General features: G+C 41.1%; 1 protein-coding gene across 1 annotated transcript in view; it reads left to right on the forward strand.

Annotated features, from left to right (window-relative positions):
• ctdp1 (CTD (carboxy-terminal domain, RNA polymerase II, polypeptide A) phosphatase, subunit 1) overlaps positions 1-14,947 on the forward strand; it is a 162,706-nt gene that overhangs the window by 72,662 nt on the left and 75,097 nt on the right. Inside the window, exon 12 of the mRNA XM_084311891.1 lies at positions 10,733-10,977. Within this exon, the coding sequence (XP_084168017.1) occupies positions 10,733-10,977 (245 nt within the window). The remainder of the gene's footprint in view (positions 1-10,732; positions 10,978-14,947) is intronic.

A 14,947-nucleotide genomic window follows, 5' to 3' on the forward strand; every position in this document is an offset into this window, starting at 1 on the left:
ACATGTGTCTGATTGAAAACTTTATTAACAGATTGCAGAATGGGTACAACTCAGGGCTCTATGAGCAACGGAAGGAACTGAGCTAGTATGAACGAGTAATGCTTGCTACTTGCTATGTTCGGGTAAATAATATGCTGATGTTATTGAACGTGTAACTGTCCACAGATGTAACCAAGAGACTGCACTGCCTAACGTTAATGCCACAAAACGAATGCCTTTGTTTATCATAAGTAGTAACTTTGATGCAGTAGCTTGTTTATTTTCTTCTGAGTGCTTTGTTTAATTACATGTTTACATGAACAGCCACCACTGTAAACAACATTTTTTTCACCAATAGACTATGCAATGCCGCCCTCCGTAGGATCTATAATAATACAATAAAAAAAAACACTAAAGGAAAAAAAGAAAAAATGTAATTAAAAATGTTTTTAATTAAGAAAATCTTTTAAACGAACGTTAAACCCTGGCGAACGTTCGAACCCTAAAAACAGGTTTCGGGGACAGCCTTACAGCGCGCACGGAGCAATCTAATCTAATCAAATCAAATCAAATGTATTTGTAAGGCCCGACAACACACGTTAATGTCCCCATGGGCCGGACACATCATCATCATCCCCACCCCCACCTAATAGACAGTCTCCTCCCCACCGTATGTATATATTCTCTCACCACAGTATGGATATTTCTCTCCCACCCACCCACCCCCTCCTAATGTACAGTCTCCTCCCCACCGTATGTATATATTCTCTCCCCACCGTATGTATATTTCTCTCCCACCCACCCACCCCCTCCTATTGTACAGTCTCCTCCCCATCATATGTATACTCTCTGTCAGGATCTATGGGTAACAGTACTGTATATTTGCATATTGTATATGTCACAAATGTAACAGTACTATATACCTGTATGTCATGTATGTCCCTATGCCATAAATGTCATGATGTCATATATGTTGTGTATGTCATAAATGTCACTATGAATTGAAAATGGGGGACCCTGATGTAAACAAGACAAACGTCTTTCTCTGGTCTGCATCCCCTTAACAATTGTGCGTATTCAAATCAAATCAAATGTATTTGTAAGGCCCGACAACACACGTTAATGTCCCCATGGGCCGGACACGTCTTCTTTAAACAAGTCAAGCAGAAACATAACAATAAGTCAAGAACAAAACAAGAACACCATAAGGTCCAACATTTTAAATAAAAGCAAAATAAATGAATGAATGCAAACACTCCCAGACATACCCCACGCGAATGTAAGGAAAAACTCACTAAAACCTAACAATAGGGGAAAAATGCACCACAGGCAGTGTGGAGGCGAGAAACCTCAGAAGGGCCATTCAAGGGGGGATCTCCCTTAGATGTCGGTGATAGTAGTGTTGCAGACTCTCTCTCGCTCGCTCGCTCGTTCTCTCTCTCTCGTATGTATCACGCTGTGTCGGTCACTGTCACTCAAAGCGCTTATGGGCGGAGCCCAGCCCAAAACAGCTTGAAATCTTGAAGTGGAAAAATGCTGCTTTAAAGTACTTGATTAGAAATACAAAACAATGCATTAAAAAAATTACAGATGTGTTCCATAGACTCACAGGAATTGTGTAAAATTGCCCAAATAGTGAAAGGAATAGCAAAACACGGGACCTTTAATTAAAACAAGGGGCCACTGTTGTTTGCTTTTAGGATCTCATCTGATAAATCATTGGTAAGTAACTTGGCTCAGTGACTTTCCTCACAGCGACTGCCGTAACACAATTTATACCTACCTACTGCTTTCACTGTCTACAACTGTACACTATAATCATAGTAATCATAATGATTGATTACCCGTATAATTTTGTATGATGGCATGTACAATAGTGCTCTATATACACTGTATACATTTATATATTTATTTATATGTACAGCTATATATATCCATCTGTCTGAATATACCTGCATATAATCCTTATATATACCTACTTATACACCTGCACATAACTATGATAGCATTTGCAATAATCTTGTATATAGCGTTTATATATATATTTATTCATTTCTTACTGTATATATATATATATATATATATATATATATATATATATATATATCCACATCTGTCTGTACATACCTGCATATAATCCTTTTTACACATCTGTAAATACTGTACCTATTATGTACATATCCCTTACCCACTCTTACTAGTTACGCTGCTACCATAGTGACTTATAACCGTATAATATTAATAATAATGGATTGGATTTATATAGCGCTCTTCACTGACACAGAGCGCTTCAGAGTCCATTATTCGTTCATACACAGTCATACCGGTGGTGGTAAGCTACAATTGCAGCCAGAGCTGCCCTGAGGCAGACTCACGGAAGCGTGGCGAATAATCATCGCCTACGGCCCCTCCGACCACCACCAACATTCATTCACATGCATACACATTCATACGAGGCAAGTAGGTTACCGTAATTCCTCTAATAGTAACCCCGGCTTGTATTTGTTTAAACTGTAGCGGATACCAGGCTTGTATTAGGAGGAGGCATGTATAAGAGAGAGGCCTATATTTCTAATTTTCAAACAGATCATAATGAATAAATCAAAATTTTGTGTCAGTTTGAACCCAGTAAAATGTACTGGGTTCATTTATTGAAACCAAGTACTGTATGAAATACGGTAGTAAACAGTGCAATTACAGGTGGTCAAAAAAAGTTAAATAAAGTAAAATAGTGCAATCACAATACTGGTATAATAATAACTTCGTTTTATACAATTCTGAGGTAGGCTTACTCTCTTGGTAAACATTAACACCATACCATTATATGGTATTTACTGCACAGCCAGGCCAGCATATAACAACAATAACAAAATATATTGCCTATGGTAAATCCGTTGAGGGAAATACCGTAATTCCTCTAATATACATGAAACCCGGCTTGTATTAGGAGGCCGGCTTATAATTGCTTAGCTCAACAGCGCACACGGTCATTAATAGAGACCCGGTTTTTAATTGAATACCGGTTACTATTAGAGGAATTACGGTAAGTGTCTTGCCCAAGGACACAACGGCAATGGGATAACTGTACACATTAATACTACAACTTTGTACATCTGATTAGCACTATTACTCAGTAGTACAGATTTATATATTTTATGTAGCCCTGGTTTTAAGAAGACTGATCTGAATTGATTCAGTTGAAAGATCCTCAAACGCTCCGGTTGTTGCTGGTATCTAATGGCCTCACGAGTGGGGTTTAGTATTGCTGTGTGTCCTTGACGTAGGCCGTGGTTTTAAGGAGACTAGATGAGAGTAACAAACGGGACCGAAGAATCTCACTGCCATGCTAATGTGTATGTGATCAATAAACTTGACTTGACTTGCATTCAATTTAAAAACAGCTGCCATTCGAAGGTGCCTAACAACATAGATATTGAATTATCTCATTATAATAATTATATAGATATTTAGATATTTTATAGAAAAATAAGTGTTCATGCATGACGCCCGTTGTTGGTAGGTGAGACTGGTTTCTCAGTAGGACCTCAGTGTCCCCAAGGTGCTGTGGTCAGCATTAAGACAGCCTAGGTCAGTAGGTCACTAACCTAAGTTTGCATGTCCCTCTCTTGAGAGAATAATGATTTTAATTTGCATCCTGATTTTACTGGTTGTGCTGCTTGGGCTTATTTTGACATTGAAGCAAAGACATATTATGTGCATAATTACCACTCGCAGGATTAGAAGATAACTGACTTTTAACTCATAAAGTTGGATGAAAACACTAGAAATCTAAGGGATCATTCTAGAATGTATGTGTATATACATTATCTACTCTGCTCAAGAAGAATCGGATTGGCTTACGTCTAATGTTATCACGTCCTCGTTATCCGGGAGAAAGTCCTCCAGAAAAGGATGAGTGGGAGAGCGTCGATGAGCAGAGCTGTGTGGGAGTCATTACTTTGTTTTGCAGCCTGCTGTCGATGATCACGTCTGACTACCTTCTTAGGTCGTTGACACGGCTGCAAACCAAGCTGGGCACATTTAGCCTCTGTATGTTCTAATAATGTTTATTGTTTATTATAACACTAGTTATACAAATTCACTAATGAATTATTATATTAATTTAAATTGTATTATTAATTACCGGTATTATAAAACGAGTTCATATTATTTATATGAATTCATATTTTATTGTTCATTACTGATAGATAATATAACACTAGTTACATTAATTCATATTATATTAATTAATATTGTATTGTTCATTACTGATATCATAACACTAGTTACATTCATTCATATTTTACTGTTTACCGGTTTACTATTACCGGTTTCACTAAACTCTGCTTGTGCATCGTAGACTAATTATTATCCATTTCTGGGTGTTCTAAAAACAACTCGCCACACACCTTTCACATAAGGTTTCAGAGACTGAACCTAAGCTCTGCAGGTTTCCTGCATCTTGGGACGTCTTTGCCATGAACAAATCGGCATGGTGCCACACACTCATTATTTCGGTTGAGTCAACGTGCGTGAGTGCACCCTCCACGGTTGAAAAATCTGATATTGCCTTGATTAAGAGGCGAGACCAAAAATACCCTGAACAAGCAGCGAGAGGCTGCGATGGCTTGCTGTGTTCTGGACAAGTTGTTCTGCGTGCTCCGATTGGCCTCTTATTACGACACGCTGGGTAAAGATGGGATAGTTAACGCCTCTGGCGCGGTGGGCTGCCTGTGTGTTTGTTCGCTCTGGGAAGTGATCAGGACGCACTGATGTCGGTGGGAGGCGGGAACAGGCCGCTTTGAGGCTGTGTTCTGTTGATTTGCTCTTGTTTTTGTGTTCCTGTTTCTCAGAGGTATAGGCTACTTTCTATTCCCAATTCAACACAAGCCCTTTCCACTTTTAAAACCTCCAGGTATATTATATATGTATTATCCATGCAAATGTATATTTCTTTTAGCCTCCTCAGGTGGCACCATAATGCCTTCTTTTTTTTTTTAAACTTCATTTTTTAGCATTTATCGCTTTTCTGGTCAAGCATGACCGACAGTTGTAGGGTGAAACGGGAGAGAGAGCAGGGGAAGACATTGGCAAATGACGGCGAGTCCGGGAATCGTACTCGGAGTCAACCAGATCCGTGACGCAGCGCAGTACATGGTGTGCTACTGGAGCACCCCCCATAATGCCTTTTGGCTAAAGGAATTAAATGGATTTTACTGCTTTAACATATTTTGTACCTCAAGTAGTGATGCACCGATGTGAAAATTGTGGCAGATACCGATAACCGATATTAATATTGCTGTTCTGGCCGATACCGATTTACCGATGTCGATATCTCTGTATAGAAAACACTTTTTTATGATAATCAAATAAAGAGCTATTTTCCCAAATGCATTTTTATTTATTTTTTACTTTTGTAATTTATTTTCAGAAATTACTGATATTTTGAAACAATTTAAGACCAATACGTTAAATAAAAATAATAATTACGGGCGGCTGAGTGGCGCAGTGGGCAAGGCGCTCGCCACTAACGCAGGAGATGCTGGTATCGAGCCCAGCTCTCAGCGTTGCTACCGGCTTGGCCGGTCGTTCATACTAACACAATTGGCAGTGTTAGAGGGTGGGAAAGCCGGTGGGTGGGGATTGGACATTGTGGACAGCGACTCCTACAGGTCGGTTGGTGCGCCTGTACAGCAGAAGCAGGAAGTAGCGGGGGCAGCGTGAGCCTCCCACGCGTTACTCCTCGCCACTGAGAGATCGTGCTGTTCAGGTGAAAAGATGCGACAGCTGCCTCCTCGTGTACCGGAGGGGACACACGTGATGCAAGGCTTGGTCCTCACTGCAGCCGACCAGTGGGAGGCATAGTCTAGCAACGTTCGAGACAGGGGAGGGGAGAATTTGTGAGGCGAAATTGGGATGGGAGAAAAATAGAAAAATAAGGAGAAAAAAGTGGATAAAAAAATTATAATAATTACAAAATATATATATATTTATTTTTTATAATCGGAACGATACCGATGTGAAAAAAAAAAGGACTATCGGCCGATATTATATCGGCTGATATATCGTGCACCACTAACCTCAATGGATGCACTTGTTCTCCTTTATTTTTCATTGACTATGTGTCCTGGATGTAGCCCTGGTGTTAAGAAGACTGATCTGTATTGATTTGGTTGAAATATCCTCCGAAGGTCAAGATGTTGCTGGTATCTTGTGATCTGATGAGTGGGGTTTAGTCCGCCAACATTATTTGCAGTCGATACAGAACTGTGCAGTCACTACAATAGTGCGACTCTATCATGGCCCTGTAGTGCAAAACATCTTGCTTGACTAATCTTGCCTAGCCTTCATAATAATCATTATGCAAAGTCTTCATTCTACTGACTCTTATTTAATCATGTGTCCCTTTTTTAAAATGCCTTCAACAAGCAGCATCATGACATGTATTCAATACTTTAACATCAGTGTTGGTTGGATGCCTATCTCCTTCAAATATATATATAATATCAGCAGCTACCACTGAACCAAGGCCTATTCAATTCTCACAGTTAAGGCTCATGAAGGTAGAGAGAAAACAAACTTTGTGATAAGCTATGACCGGTTTAGCTGCAGGAAACCCCTCCCTTTAACCTGAGCATTATAACCTCTTTATCTTGATGCAATTATCCTGTTGAAGACCAGTCTGGTACACTAAGGATCGCTGGATAGTGTTTAGGGCTGTCTTAAATACTTCGAAGCTTCGTTCGATGGGCATGGGATTCGAATATGAAAATGAAATATTAATTTTTTTATTTTTTATTTTTTGTGCAAAATCAACTCTGCCTCTCTTTGTTAATTACAACAAGCAATGCTGTTTGTTATTTAAGATTAGGTCGGACTCTGCACTGGCGGATTTGTGTTCATTGTGCTGCTTTTATAAAGCCTCAAATGACTGCTTACAATATTTCATGAAAGCAAAGTGTTTAGTTTGTCTAAGATTTAAAAAGGTTTAAACTTTACAGCACTGACAAAGTTGAACAAAGTGCTGTACAAGTCCCACAACATTAATTTTTTTTTAATTTCTAAGCTTCGAATTAAAATCGAATCTCGGCCCTGAAGCTTCGAATTCCAAAAAAATAATCGAAGGTCAGCCCTAATAGTGTTGTACGTCAGTTGGACGTACGCTGGCCAAAATATGTTTGTTCCTAGATGCCACACAGCCGGTTTTGTGAGAATCGGGTGGGCACCTAGGAGCACTAGATGGGAAAAGTTATTTTCAAAAAAGCTAAATAAGAGGAAATCCAATATGGTGGAGATGGGTGTTCCTATTGACCATTGTAGACCAAGGATAGCTGTGTACATAACGTGTGTCTTGATGCGTGTCAATCAGACGTATATCTTTTCAAAGTTTGACATTTAGACCTTTGATTATAGCACCACCAGCAGGCCTATTGGTGTAATATTTGTTGTGATGCATTGTCACACCACTCCTATCAAATTGCATGTCTCTATCATGTACTATGTCATGGCAAGCATTTTTACAATTTTTTAGACAGACAGACGGACAGATAGGGATGGGTACCGAACCGAACCGAATTAAGGGTGCCGACCGAATCACGTCGGTACTACAGAGAGTACCGATTCACGTAAGATCCACCAGTGACAAAAAAAACGAAACCTATGAAGTGTGCTGCACGTTCACGTCAACATTCACGCGCACAATACACGCTTACCTAGGATTTGACTTGATTCAACAACAAAGCAGTCGGGGCAATGTTGTTACACTTTACAAAGCTAGATGCAGACAACGCTCGCTGCAATATTATATATTATATACAGTATATATATTAACAAATTGTTGTAAATAAAATAATAATGATAATAAATTATTTGAAGTTTGGATTTTTATTTAATTTTTTTTACAACTGAGGTAGGTAGATTACATTTTTAGAAACTAAAGTACCGAAAAAGGGTACCATTGGGTACCGGTATCTGTTCAAATGTGAAAGGTACCCAACCCTACAGACAGATTATACAAGCTGCTTGGTTGCAGGCAGCTAAACATGTACAGTAATGAGGAAATCTTTTTATTTTTTCACAGAGAAATTCATTGTGTTTTTGGGGCGATATGAAATCCGACATTCATAGATTTTTCTTTGCCGTCAGCTTTGAACAAACAGAAAGCCCCTTTTGCAACATCTCATTTATTTCTTATTCAATAACTCTGGCGTCCCTAAGGGCTCAATGTAATTCCCATTCGAATTAAGACATTGATTCGGGAGGCCAATGCCGACATTGCCAGGCCTACCGTGCTTGGAGTGTGTCCACCCTCCACCCCTCTGTGTCGGATCTGTTGTGCCTCTGGCGTCGTTAGCGTCTCCGATGTGTTTTCGACCTGTCCAAATAACCAACAACACGCCATTTAACGAGCCTAGCCGTACCCCGTAACGAGCCTAGCTCTGCCCCAGAGAACGTCCCTCTGCATTTATCCCAGGTTTCTGTTCTACCTCAGACTTGGTACCATTATGTGCCTAGATGGGGGGTCGCTTGCCCACTGTGCTAGGGGCCTGACCTCCGCCTCCCTCCCCCCTTCCAGCCTACATCGATCTGCTATGTCCTCAGGTGACAAAGGAATAACCAGCCGTGATCAAATTACCCTGGGGCGGGATGCTGTGAATTGACCCATCTCAAACTCTGCCCTCTTTTTCTTAATCCTCCAATCACAACTGCCAACCGTTGTGATTGGGGGATCAAGAAAAGAGGGCAGAGATTGGTCAATTATGCTGTCGTGAGATATAATAGTGTAGTCCTACGTCTCTGATGTGTTTGTTTAAACTTTTCTGCTGGTTGGTTTTGTCTGGTTTTAGCTAAAAACTGACTTTTCTTTGTTCTGTTTGTCGGTTGACTGACTGGTTTGAGTTGCCATGGCAGAAACCGGATGGTAGAGCATTGTATTGTATATCAATGTCACACAGCAACGGCATCAGTATTGCCAGGATAATAATGTTGATAGTAGGAATGGGCATAGAATTTTTTAAATATTAAAATAGTTGTTAAATAATAAAATATCTAGTATTTTATGCAAATATAGTTTTGTCTAAAAAACAAACAAAGTCCCTTGTTTTTACCAGCAACTACAATGTGTACTGTGAGGGGACCCTATTAACTGTTACACAGCTGAACGGCATGCTGGTTACAGCTTGCTAGCTAGGCATGTAGCATAACAGTCTGTTAACAGCTGGGAGAACAGAAAAGAAAGATGATAAAAGAGAGACAGGAGATGTTACATGGTAGCAACTAGCAACGTTTTGTTCGTTTGCCGTGTTGTTTCACTGAGCTCACACATTTCAAGCATCAGTGATGTAACTTTCAGAATGAATGCTTTTGTTCCCGGAAATACGCTAGCCTGGTCCGCTAGCGTTACTGTAGCTGTTGGCAATGACAGCAGCCAGCTAGCTCGCTTGTTTGATTATGTCATGTTTGCTATTAAGTGAAAATAAATTTGTACTTGTTTTTTTTAGATTAGTATTCAAATAGTTCCCAGTGACTATCGAATAGTAATTTTGTGAGTTTTACCCATCCCTAGTCTTCAATAGTGATCGACCAGTGAATCGGTTCAGCTGAACAATCGGGCCAAATATCTGCCATTTTTAAGTAATCTTTATCGGTCGATAGCCACGCCCACATGTCTAACTCAGGGGCGACAGTGGCTCAGGAGGTAGAGCAGTCGTCTGGCAATCCGGAGGTTCCCGGTTCGATTCCCGCTCCTGGGCAGCGTGTCGATGTGTCCTTGAGCAAGACACTTAACCCCTAATTGCTCCCGATGAGCAGGTTGGCACCTTGCATGGTTGCCTCCACCGTCGGTGTGTGAATGGGTAATATGTAAGTAACAAATTGTAAAGCGCTTTGGATAAAAGCGCTATATAAAAAAGCAGCCATTTACCATTTACTCACACAAATGGTAGCTCTCCCCCTTGTGTTAATCCCACATAATTGATAAATAGATGAATACATTTTTATTTTCAGTCAATTTATTTTGTTTGATTACATGTATTGATTTAAAATGATAAGTAGAGTGCAGATCTAGATCTACTAAATGAAAGAAGAGGCATGTTGTATTTGATCAAATGCAAAAAAATATTATATATTGATCATATTAATATCAGCATCAGTCATTAAAAAACCCATACTGGTCAACCACTAGAGAGAGAGAACCATTGATCTGATATAATGAATTGCATAATTAGACAAGTCTGCAACGCACCATTGTAGTAACCATACCTCCGAGATACTGGTACCGTACGTGTTGTGCCTCTTTAAGATACTCTTGGCAGCAGAAATGATTCCTTTAATTACTTTGAATGAAAGCTATTCTTTTCTTTTCTTTATTATCGCAGTGATATCGAATGTGCACACAATTAGCTTTGATACATTTTCCCAGCCTGTTCATTTGCTTAATTTCCTGTGCAGGATAGCAGAGGGGCCAAATGGCATCGGATGATTTGTGCCGCTAGCAAGAGGGAGGGGTAATTATAGACCGGAGGAGGCCATATGTGAAAGGCTAGCGTGTAATTTGAAAATGTGCTATGTATGCATGCTTTAGGTGCCAGACGTCGAAGAGGACAAACTAGCACTGAGGAGTTGCTCAAAGCAAAGCATTGATTTTGCATGCCGCGACAATTACGCTCCGGTGAACACTGGACCCCCGAGTCCCTGCCCAGGAGACTATTCACAAATAAATAAACATACCTCACGTGCTCCCCTTTTCCAATAGGTGGATGACATCCTGGGTGAGGAGAGCGATAACGAGAGTGAGGAGCGAGGAAAGGAGAAGCTGGGAGATGAGGAGGTGGAGGATGAGGAGGAGGAGGAGGAGCAGCAGCGGCAGGAGCAGCGGCAGGGAGCTGGACAGAGGAGAGGAGGAGGAGGACATGGTCCTCAGGCACTGAGCACAGTCATGGAGGAGAGCAGCCAAACGGCACCAGAGAGGGAGGCCAGCGGGACGGGTAGCGTGCCGAGGTGAGACCACCAGAATGGAGCAGTTACACGTGTCGGCACTATTATCAAGTTAACAATGGACAGGGGATGCTTAATTTAAAATGTAATGGACAGGGACCCCCCCGTATTGCCCACTTAAGTTAAAATGGACTGACTTTATATAGCACTTTTATCCCAAAGCACTTGTGCTTCACGGCCACTCACACATTCACACACTGACAGCGGAGGCGACCCTGCAAGGTGCCAACCTGCTCGTCGGCAGCAGTTAGGGGTCAAGTGTCTTGACTACCGGGAGGAACCCAAATTTAACCGGGAACCTTCTGATTACCAGACGACCGCTCTACCCCCTGGAACCACTGTCGCCCGGTTTTAGATGAGGTCAAAAAGTATATGTATTATTATTATACCATTATTTATTTTATACCATTTATTTGTATTATCTAACTAACGTTTTGACTTAGTGGCCTTCAGAACATGGTCAAAACTAGTTATATTATCCGTTTTGATTTTGCCCATATCTATCACCATGACGTCGGTGTACACTGTGCCATCCTTCACCTCATCTCGTCGCCAAGCAGCCTGCGTTGTCCAAGCAGAAAGCAGGCAGATGAAAGGGTCTAGACACGCTGGGCTGGGCTAAGCTAAGCTGGGAGACTTCCAGAAGTCTTGCCTGTGCAGTTCCCTGCTTACCAGATGTCTGGCCTGCTCGGGCTCTAACCCAGTTCTTCACCTGGCCACTCTCTCCTGTACAAAACAGAGCAGCTGGGCAGGAAAGCACCCTGCACCTCAGTCATATCCCTCCCTCAAGACTAGGGGTGGGGGAAAAAATCGATACGTAGTAGTATCGCGATACTTTGCGTGGCGATACATGTATCGATATTTAATTATTCATAACATTTTTATTTATTATTTTTTTTGTATAAGGAAGTTGCATTGTTAATTTCAATACCTGTAATAGTACAGTAGTCTACACACACGCACACGTGTGCATTCAGTTAAGTTGGAATATGACTGTAATACAAACTGTTCAGTTTGTCAGGTACATGCAACACGGATTACAGTGTTTACATCTGTGCTTGAGAAAATACCATGTTCTGCAATAAACAGACTGAACTTTATTTTATTAGATAAAACATGTTGACAAAGTTTTACTTTGCAGTTGAAAAAAGGTAATGAATCGCAATATATAGCAATATTAATATCGCAATACTCAGCATATCGCAATATATTTAGTATCGCAATACTATCCTATCGTGACTCAAGTATCGCGATAGTATCGTATCGTGAGGCCTCTGGTGATTCCCACCCCTACTCAAGACCCACAGAGTTGTTCCGTTGATTAAACATCCAACAGATGTCTAAATGGCACATCACGTCTAAGTTAAAACCAAGCAAAATTTGGTTGAAGTTTAGTAGACGTCTGTATCTCACCTGACGGTTGTATATATATATACGTTTAAAAGGTCAATGGCTGCATTTATATAGCAGCTTTTATCCAACACACTTTACAATTTGTTCCTCACATTTTACCCATTCACTCACACACTCACACACCGACGGCGGAGGCGACCGTGCAAGGTGCCAACCTGCTCATCGGGAGCATTTAGGGGTTAAGTGTAGGGCTGGGCGATATGGCCAAAAATGATATCACGATATATTTTGGCTATATCGCGATACACGATATATATCGCGATATTTTTACATTTCCTCTAAATCACTTAAAAATGCTTGATTTAACCCTTTGATGCATACAGTCACGCCAATATGATGATTATAATAAGTCCCTGCTACATATGTTTGCATTATTAAACCATGAAGATGCTTTAAAAAATAATTTAATGAAAATGTACTAAGAGTAGTCTACTGACACACTAATAAAAAAAATTATTTACATCTAAGACAATTTATATAAAAACTCTTGGGTGCCTAAGACTTTTACACAGTACTGTGTTTTCTATCCACTTTAGCCAAACACACACACACATATATATATATGTATATATATACACACCCTACTGTGAGAAAATAATAATCACACACAAAGGTATAATGGCTTATAGCAGACTTAATGATTTTAGAATATTTCAGATAATGAAATTAAATGTTTATATCATCAACTATCCAGTTAGTATTTATACTGTCTGTAACGTTTGGCTACTTTAAATCATTGAATGTAGAGAGAGAGCGAGAGAGAGAGCGAGAGAGAGAGAGGGGGCGAGAATGAACAAGAGAGCCAGCCCCCCCCCCCCTCGGGGTTTGTTCTAGGTTCGCGTTTTGATCATCTAAGCTGCCGTAGGTGATAACGTCACACTCTAATGTAAACAGGAAGAGATGGAGACACACGGAGATGGAAATTGAATGATATACAGAAACGAATAACTAATAAATATGAAGTTATGTTTAAACTGCTGTTGTCAAGCGTTGTCAATATAACCCACCCGGAGGAGCGGGAATCGAACCGGGAACCTCCGGATTACCAGACGACTGCTCCACCTCCCGAGCCACGGTCGCCCCCGTTTAAATGATGGCTAAACGATGATAGAGCTGTCAACTAAACTTTCGCTTTTCAAGTCAACATAGCCAGGTAATAGTCACCCCCGCCCACTCAAGTCACCATAGCCAGGTAATAGTCACCCCGACCACTCAAGTCAACATAGCCAGGTAATAGTCACCCCGCCCACTCAAGTCAACATAGCCAGGTAATAGTCACCCCGCCCACTCAAGTCAACATAGCCAGGTAATAGTCACCCCCGCCCACTCAAGTCAACATAGCCAGGTAATGGTCACCCCCGCCCACTCAAGTCAACATAGCCAGGTAATAGTCACCCCGCCCACTCAAGTCAACATAGCCAGGTAATAGTCACCCCGCCCACTCAAGTCAACATAGCCAGGTAATAGTCACCCCGCCCACTCAAGTCAACATAGCCAGGTAATAGTCACCCCGCCCACTCAAGTCAACATAGCCAGGTAATAGTCACCCCGCCCACTCAAGTCAACATAGCCAGGTAATAGTCACCCCGCCCACTCAAGTCAACATAGCCAGGTAATAGTCACCCCGCCCACTCAAGTCAACATAGCCAGGTAATAGTCACCCCGCCCACTCAAGTCAACATAGCCAGGTAATAGTCACCCCCGCCCACTCAAGTCAACATAGCCAGGTAATAGTCACCCCCGCCCACTCAAGCTGAGGAATTCATCAGCATGATTGGTAAGTCTGACAGCCTATCGGCTACAAAGTTGATGAGGGGACAATCAGGCGTTGTAGTTAGAAAACCTCTGTGATCCTAAATACACAGACCATCACTAATACAATGGTTTTTCAAAGACCATCACTAATACAATGTTTTTTCAAAGACATCATCAATAATTGTCATAAAGCAATAATGACACTATACATCGGTCATAACACGTTTTAGTAGAATTCAACTCTGATTAAACTTAAGAGGTATTTGTCCAATAGGATACAGTCAAACATGTATCCGCTGCTCATGTATGACTCATCCTTAACCAGGACATAACGATGACTTTCCTTTTCACTGTCAAGGAAGGGACTATCCTCGCAGGCGACTCGCACCACAGAAGAAACTCCCAAAATGTCTCATTTCAATTGTAATTCTCAAAATTGACAATCATTGCCAGCCAGGGCTGTTGTTGAGATTGGCTAATCTAAGGTTAACAAATGGCTAGTTTTATAACGAGTGGCGATCAGTGATGGACCTCCCTTGTGCATCAATAGACATTTACATTTGTTTGGGTGATATACTGTATAAATATGTAATAGTTCATTGAATTGCTTGGGCTAAAAGTGGGCTATACGTAGCAGACACATTGTGAGCTAGATGAGAGCTGAGGCAGCGCGTCTAGTGCTCCGTCGGGAATGATTACAATGGTGTTTAAATGTTCCAATCCCTCTTGCGCTCTTTTATCTCTGTCTCGCTTGCTCTCTCTCTCTCTCTCTCTCTCTCTCTCTCTCTCTCTCTCGCGCTATCTC

The sequence above is a fragment of the Notolepis coatsorum genome, assembly GCF_963971535.1.
Source record: "Notolepis coatsorum genome assembly, chromosome: 4".
NCBI classification, from domain to species: domain Eukaryota; kingdom Metazoa; phylum Chordata; class Actinopteri; order Aulopiformes; family Paralepididae; genus Notolepis; species Notolepis coatsorum.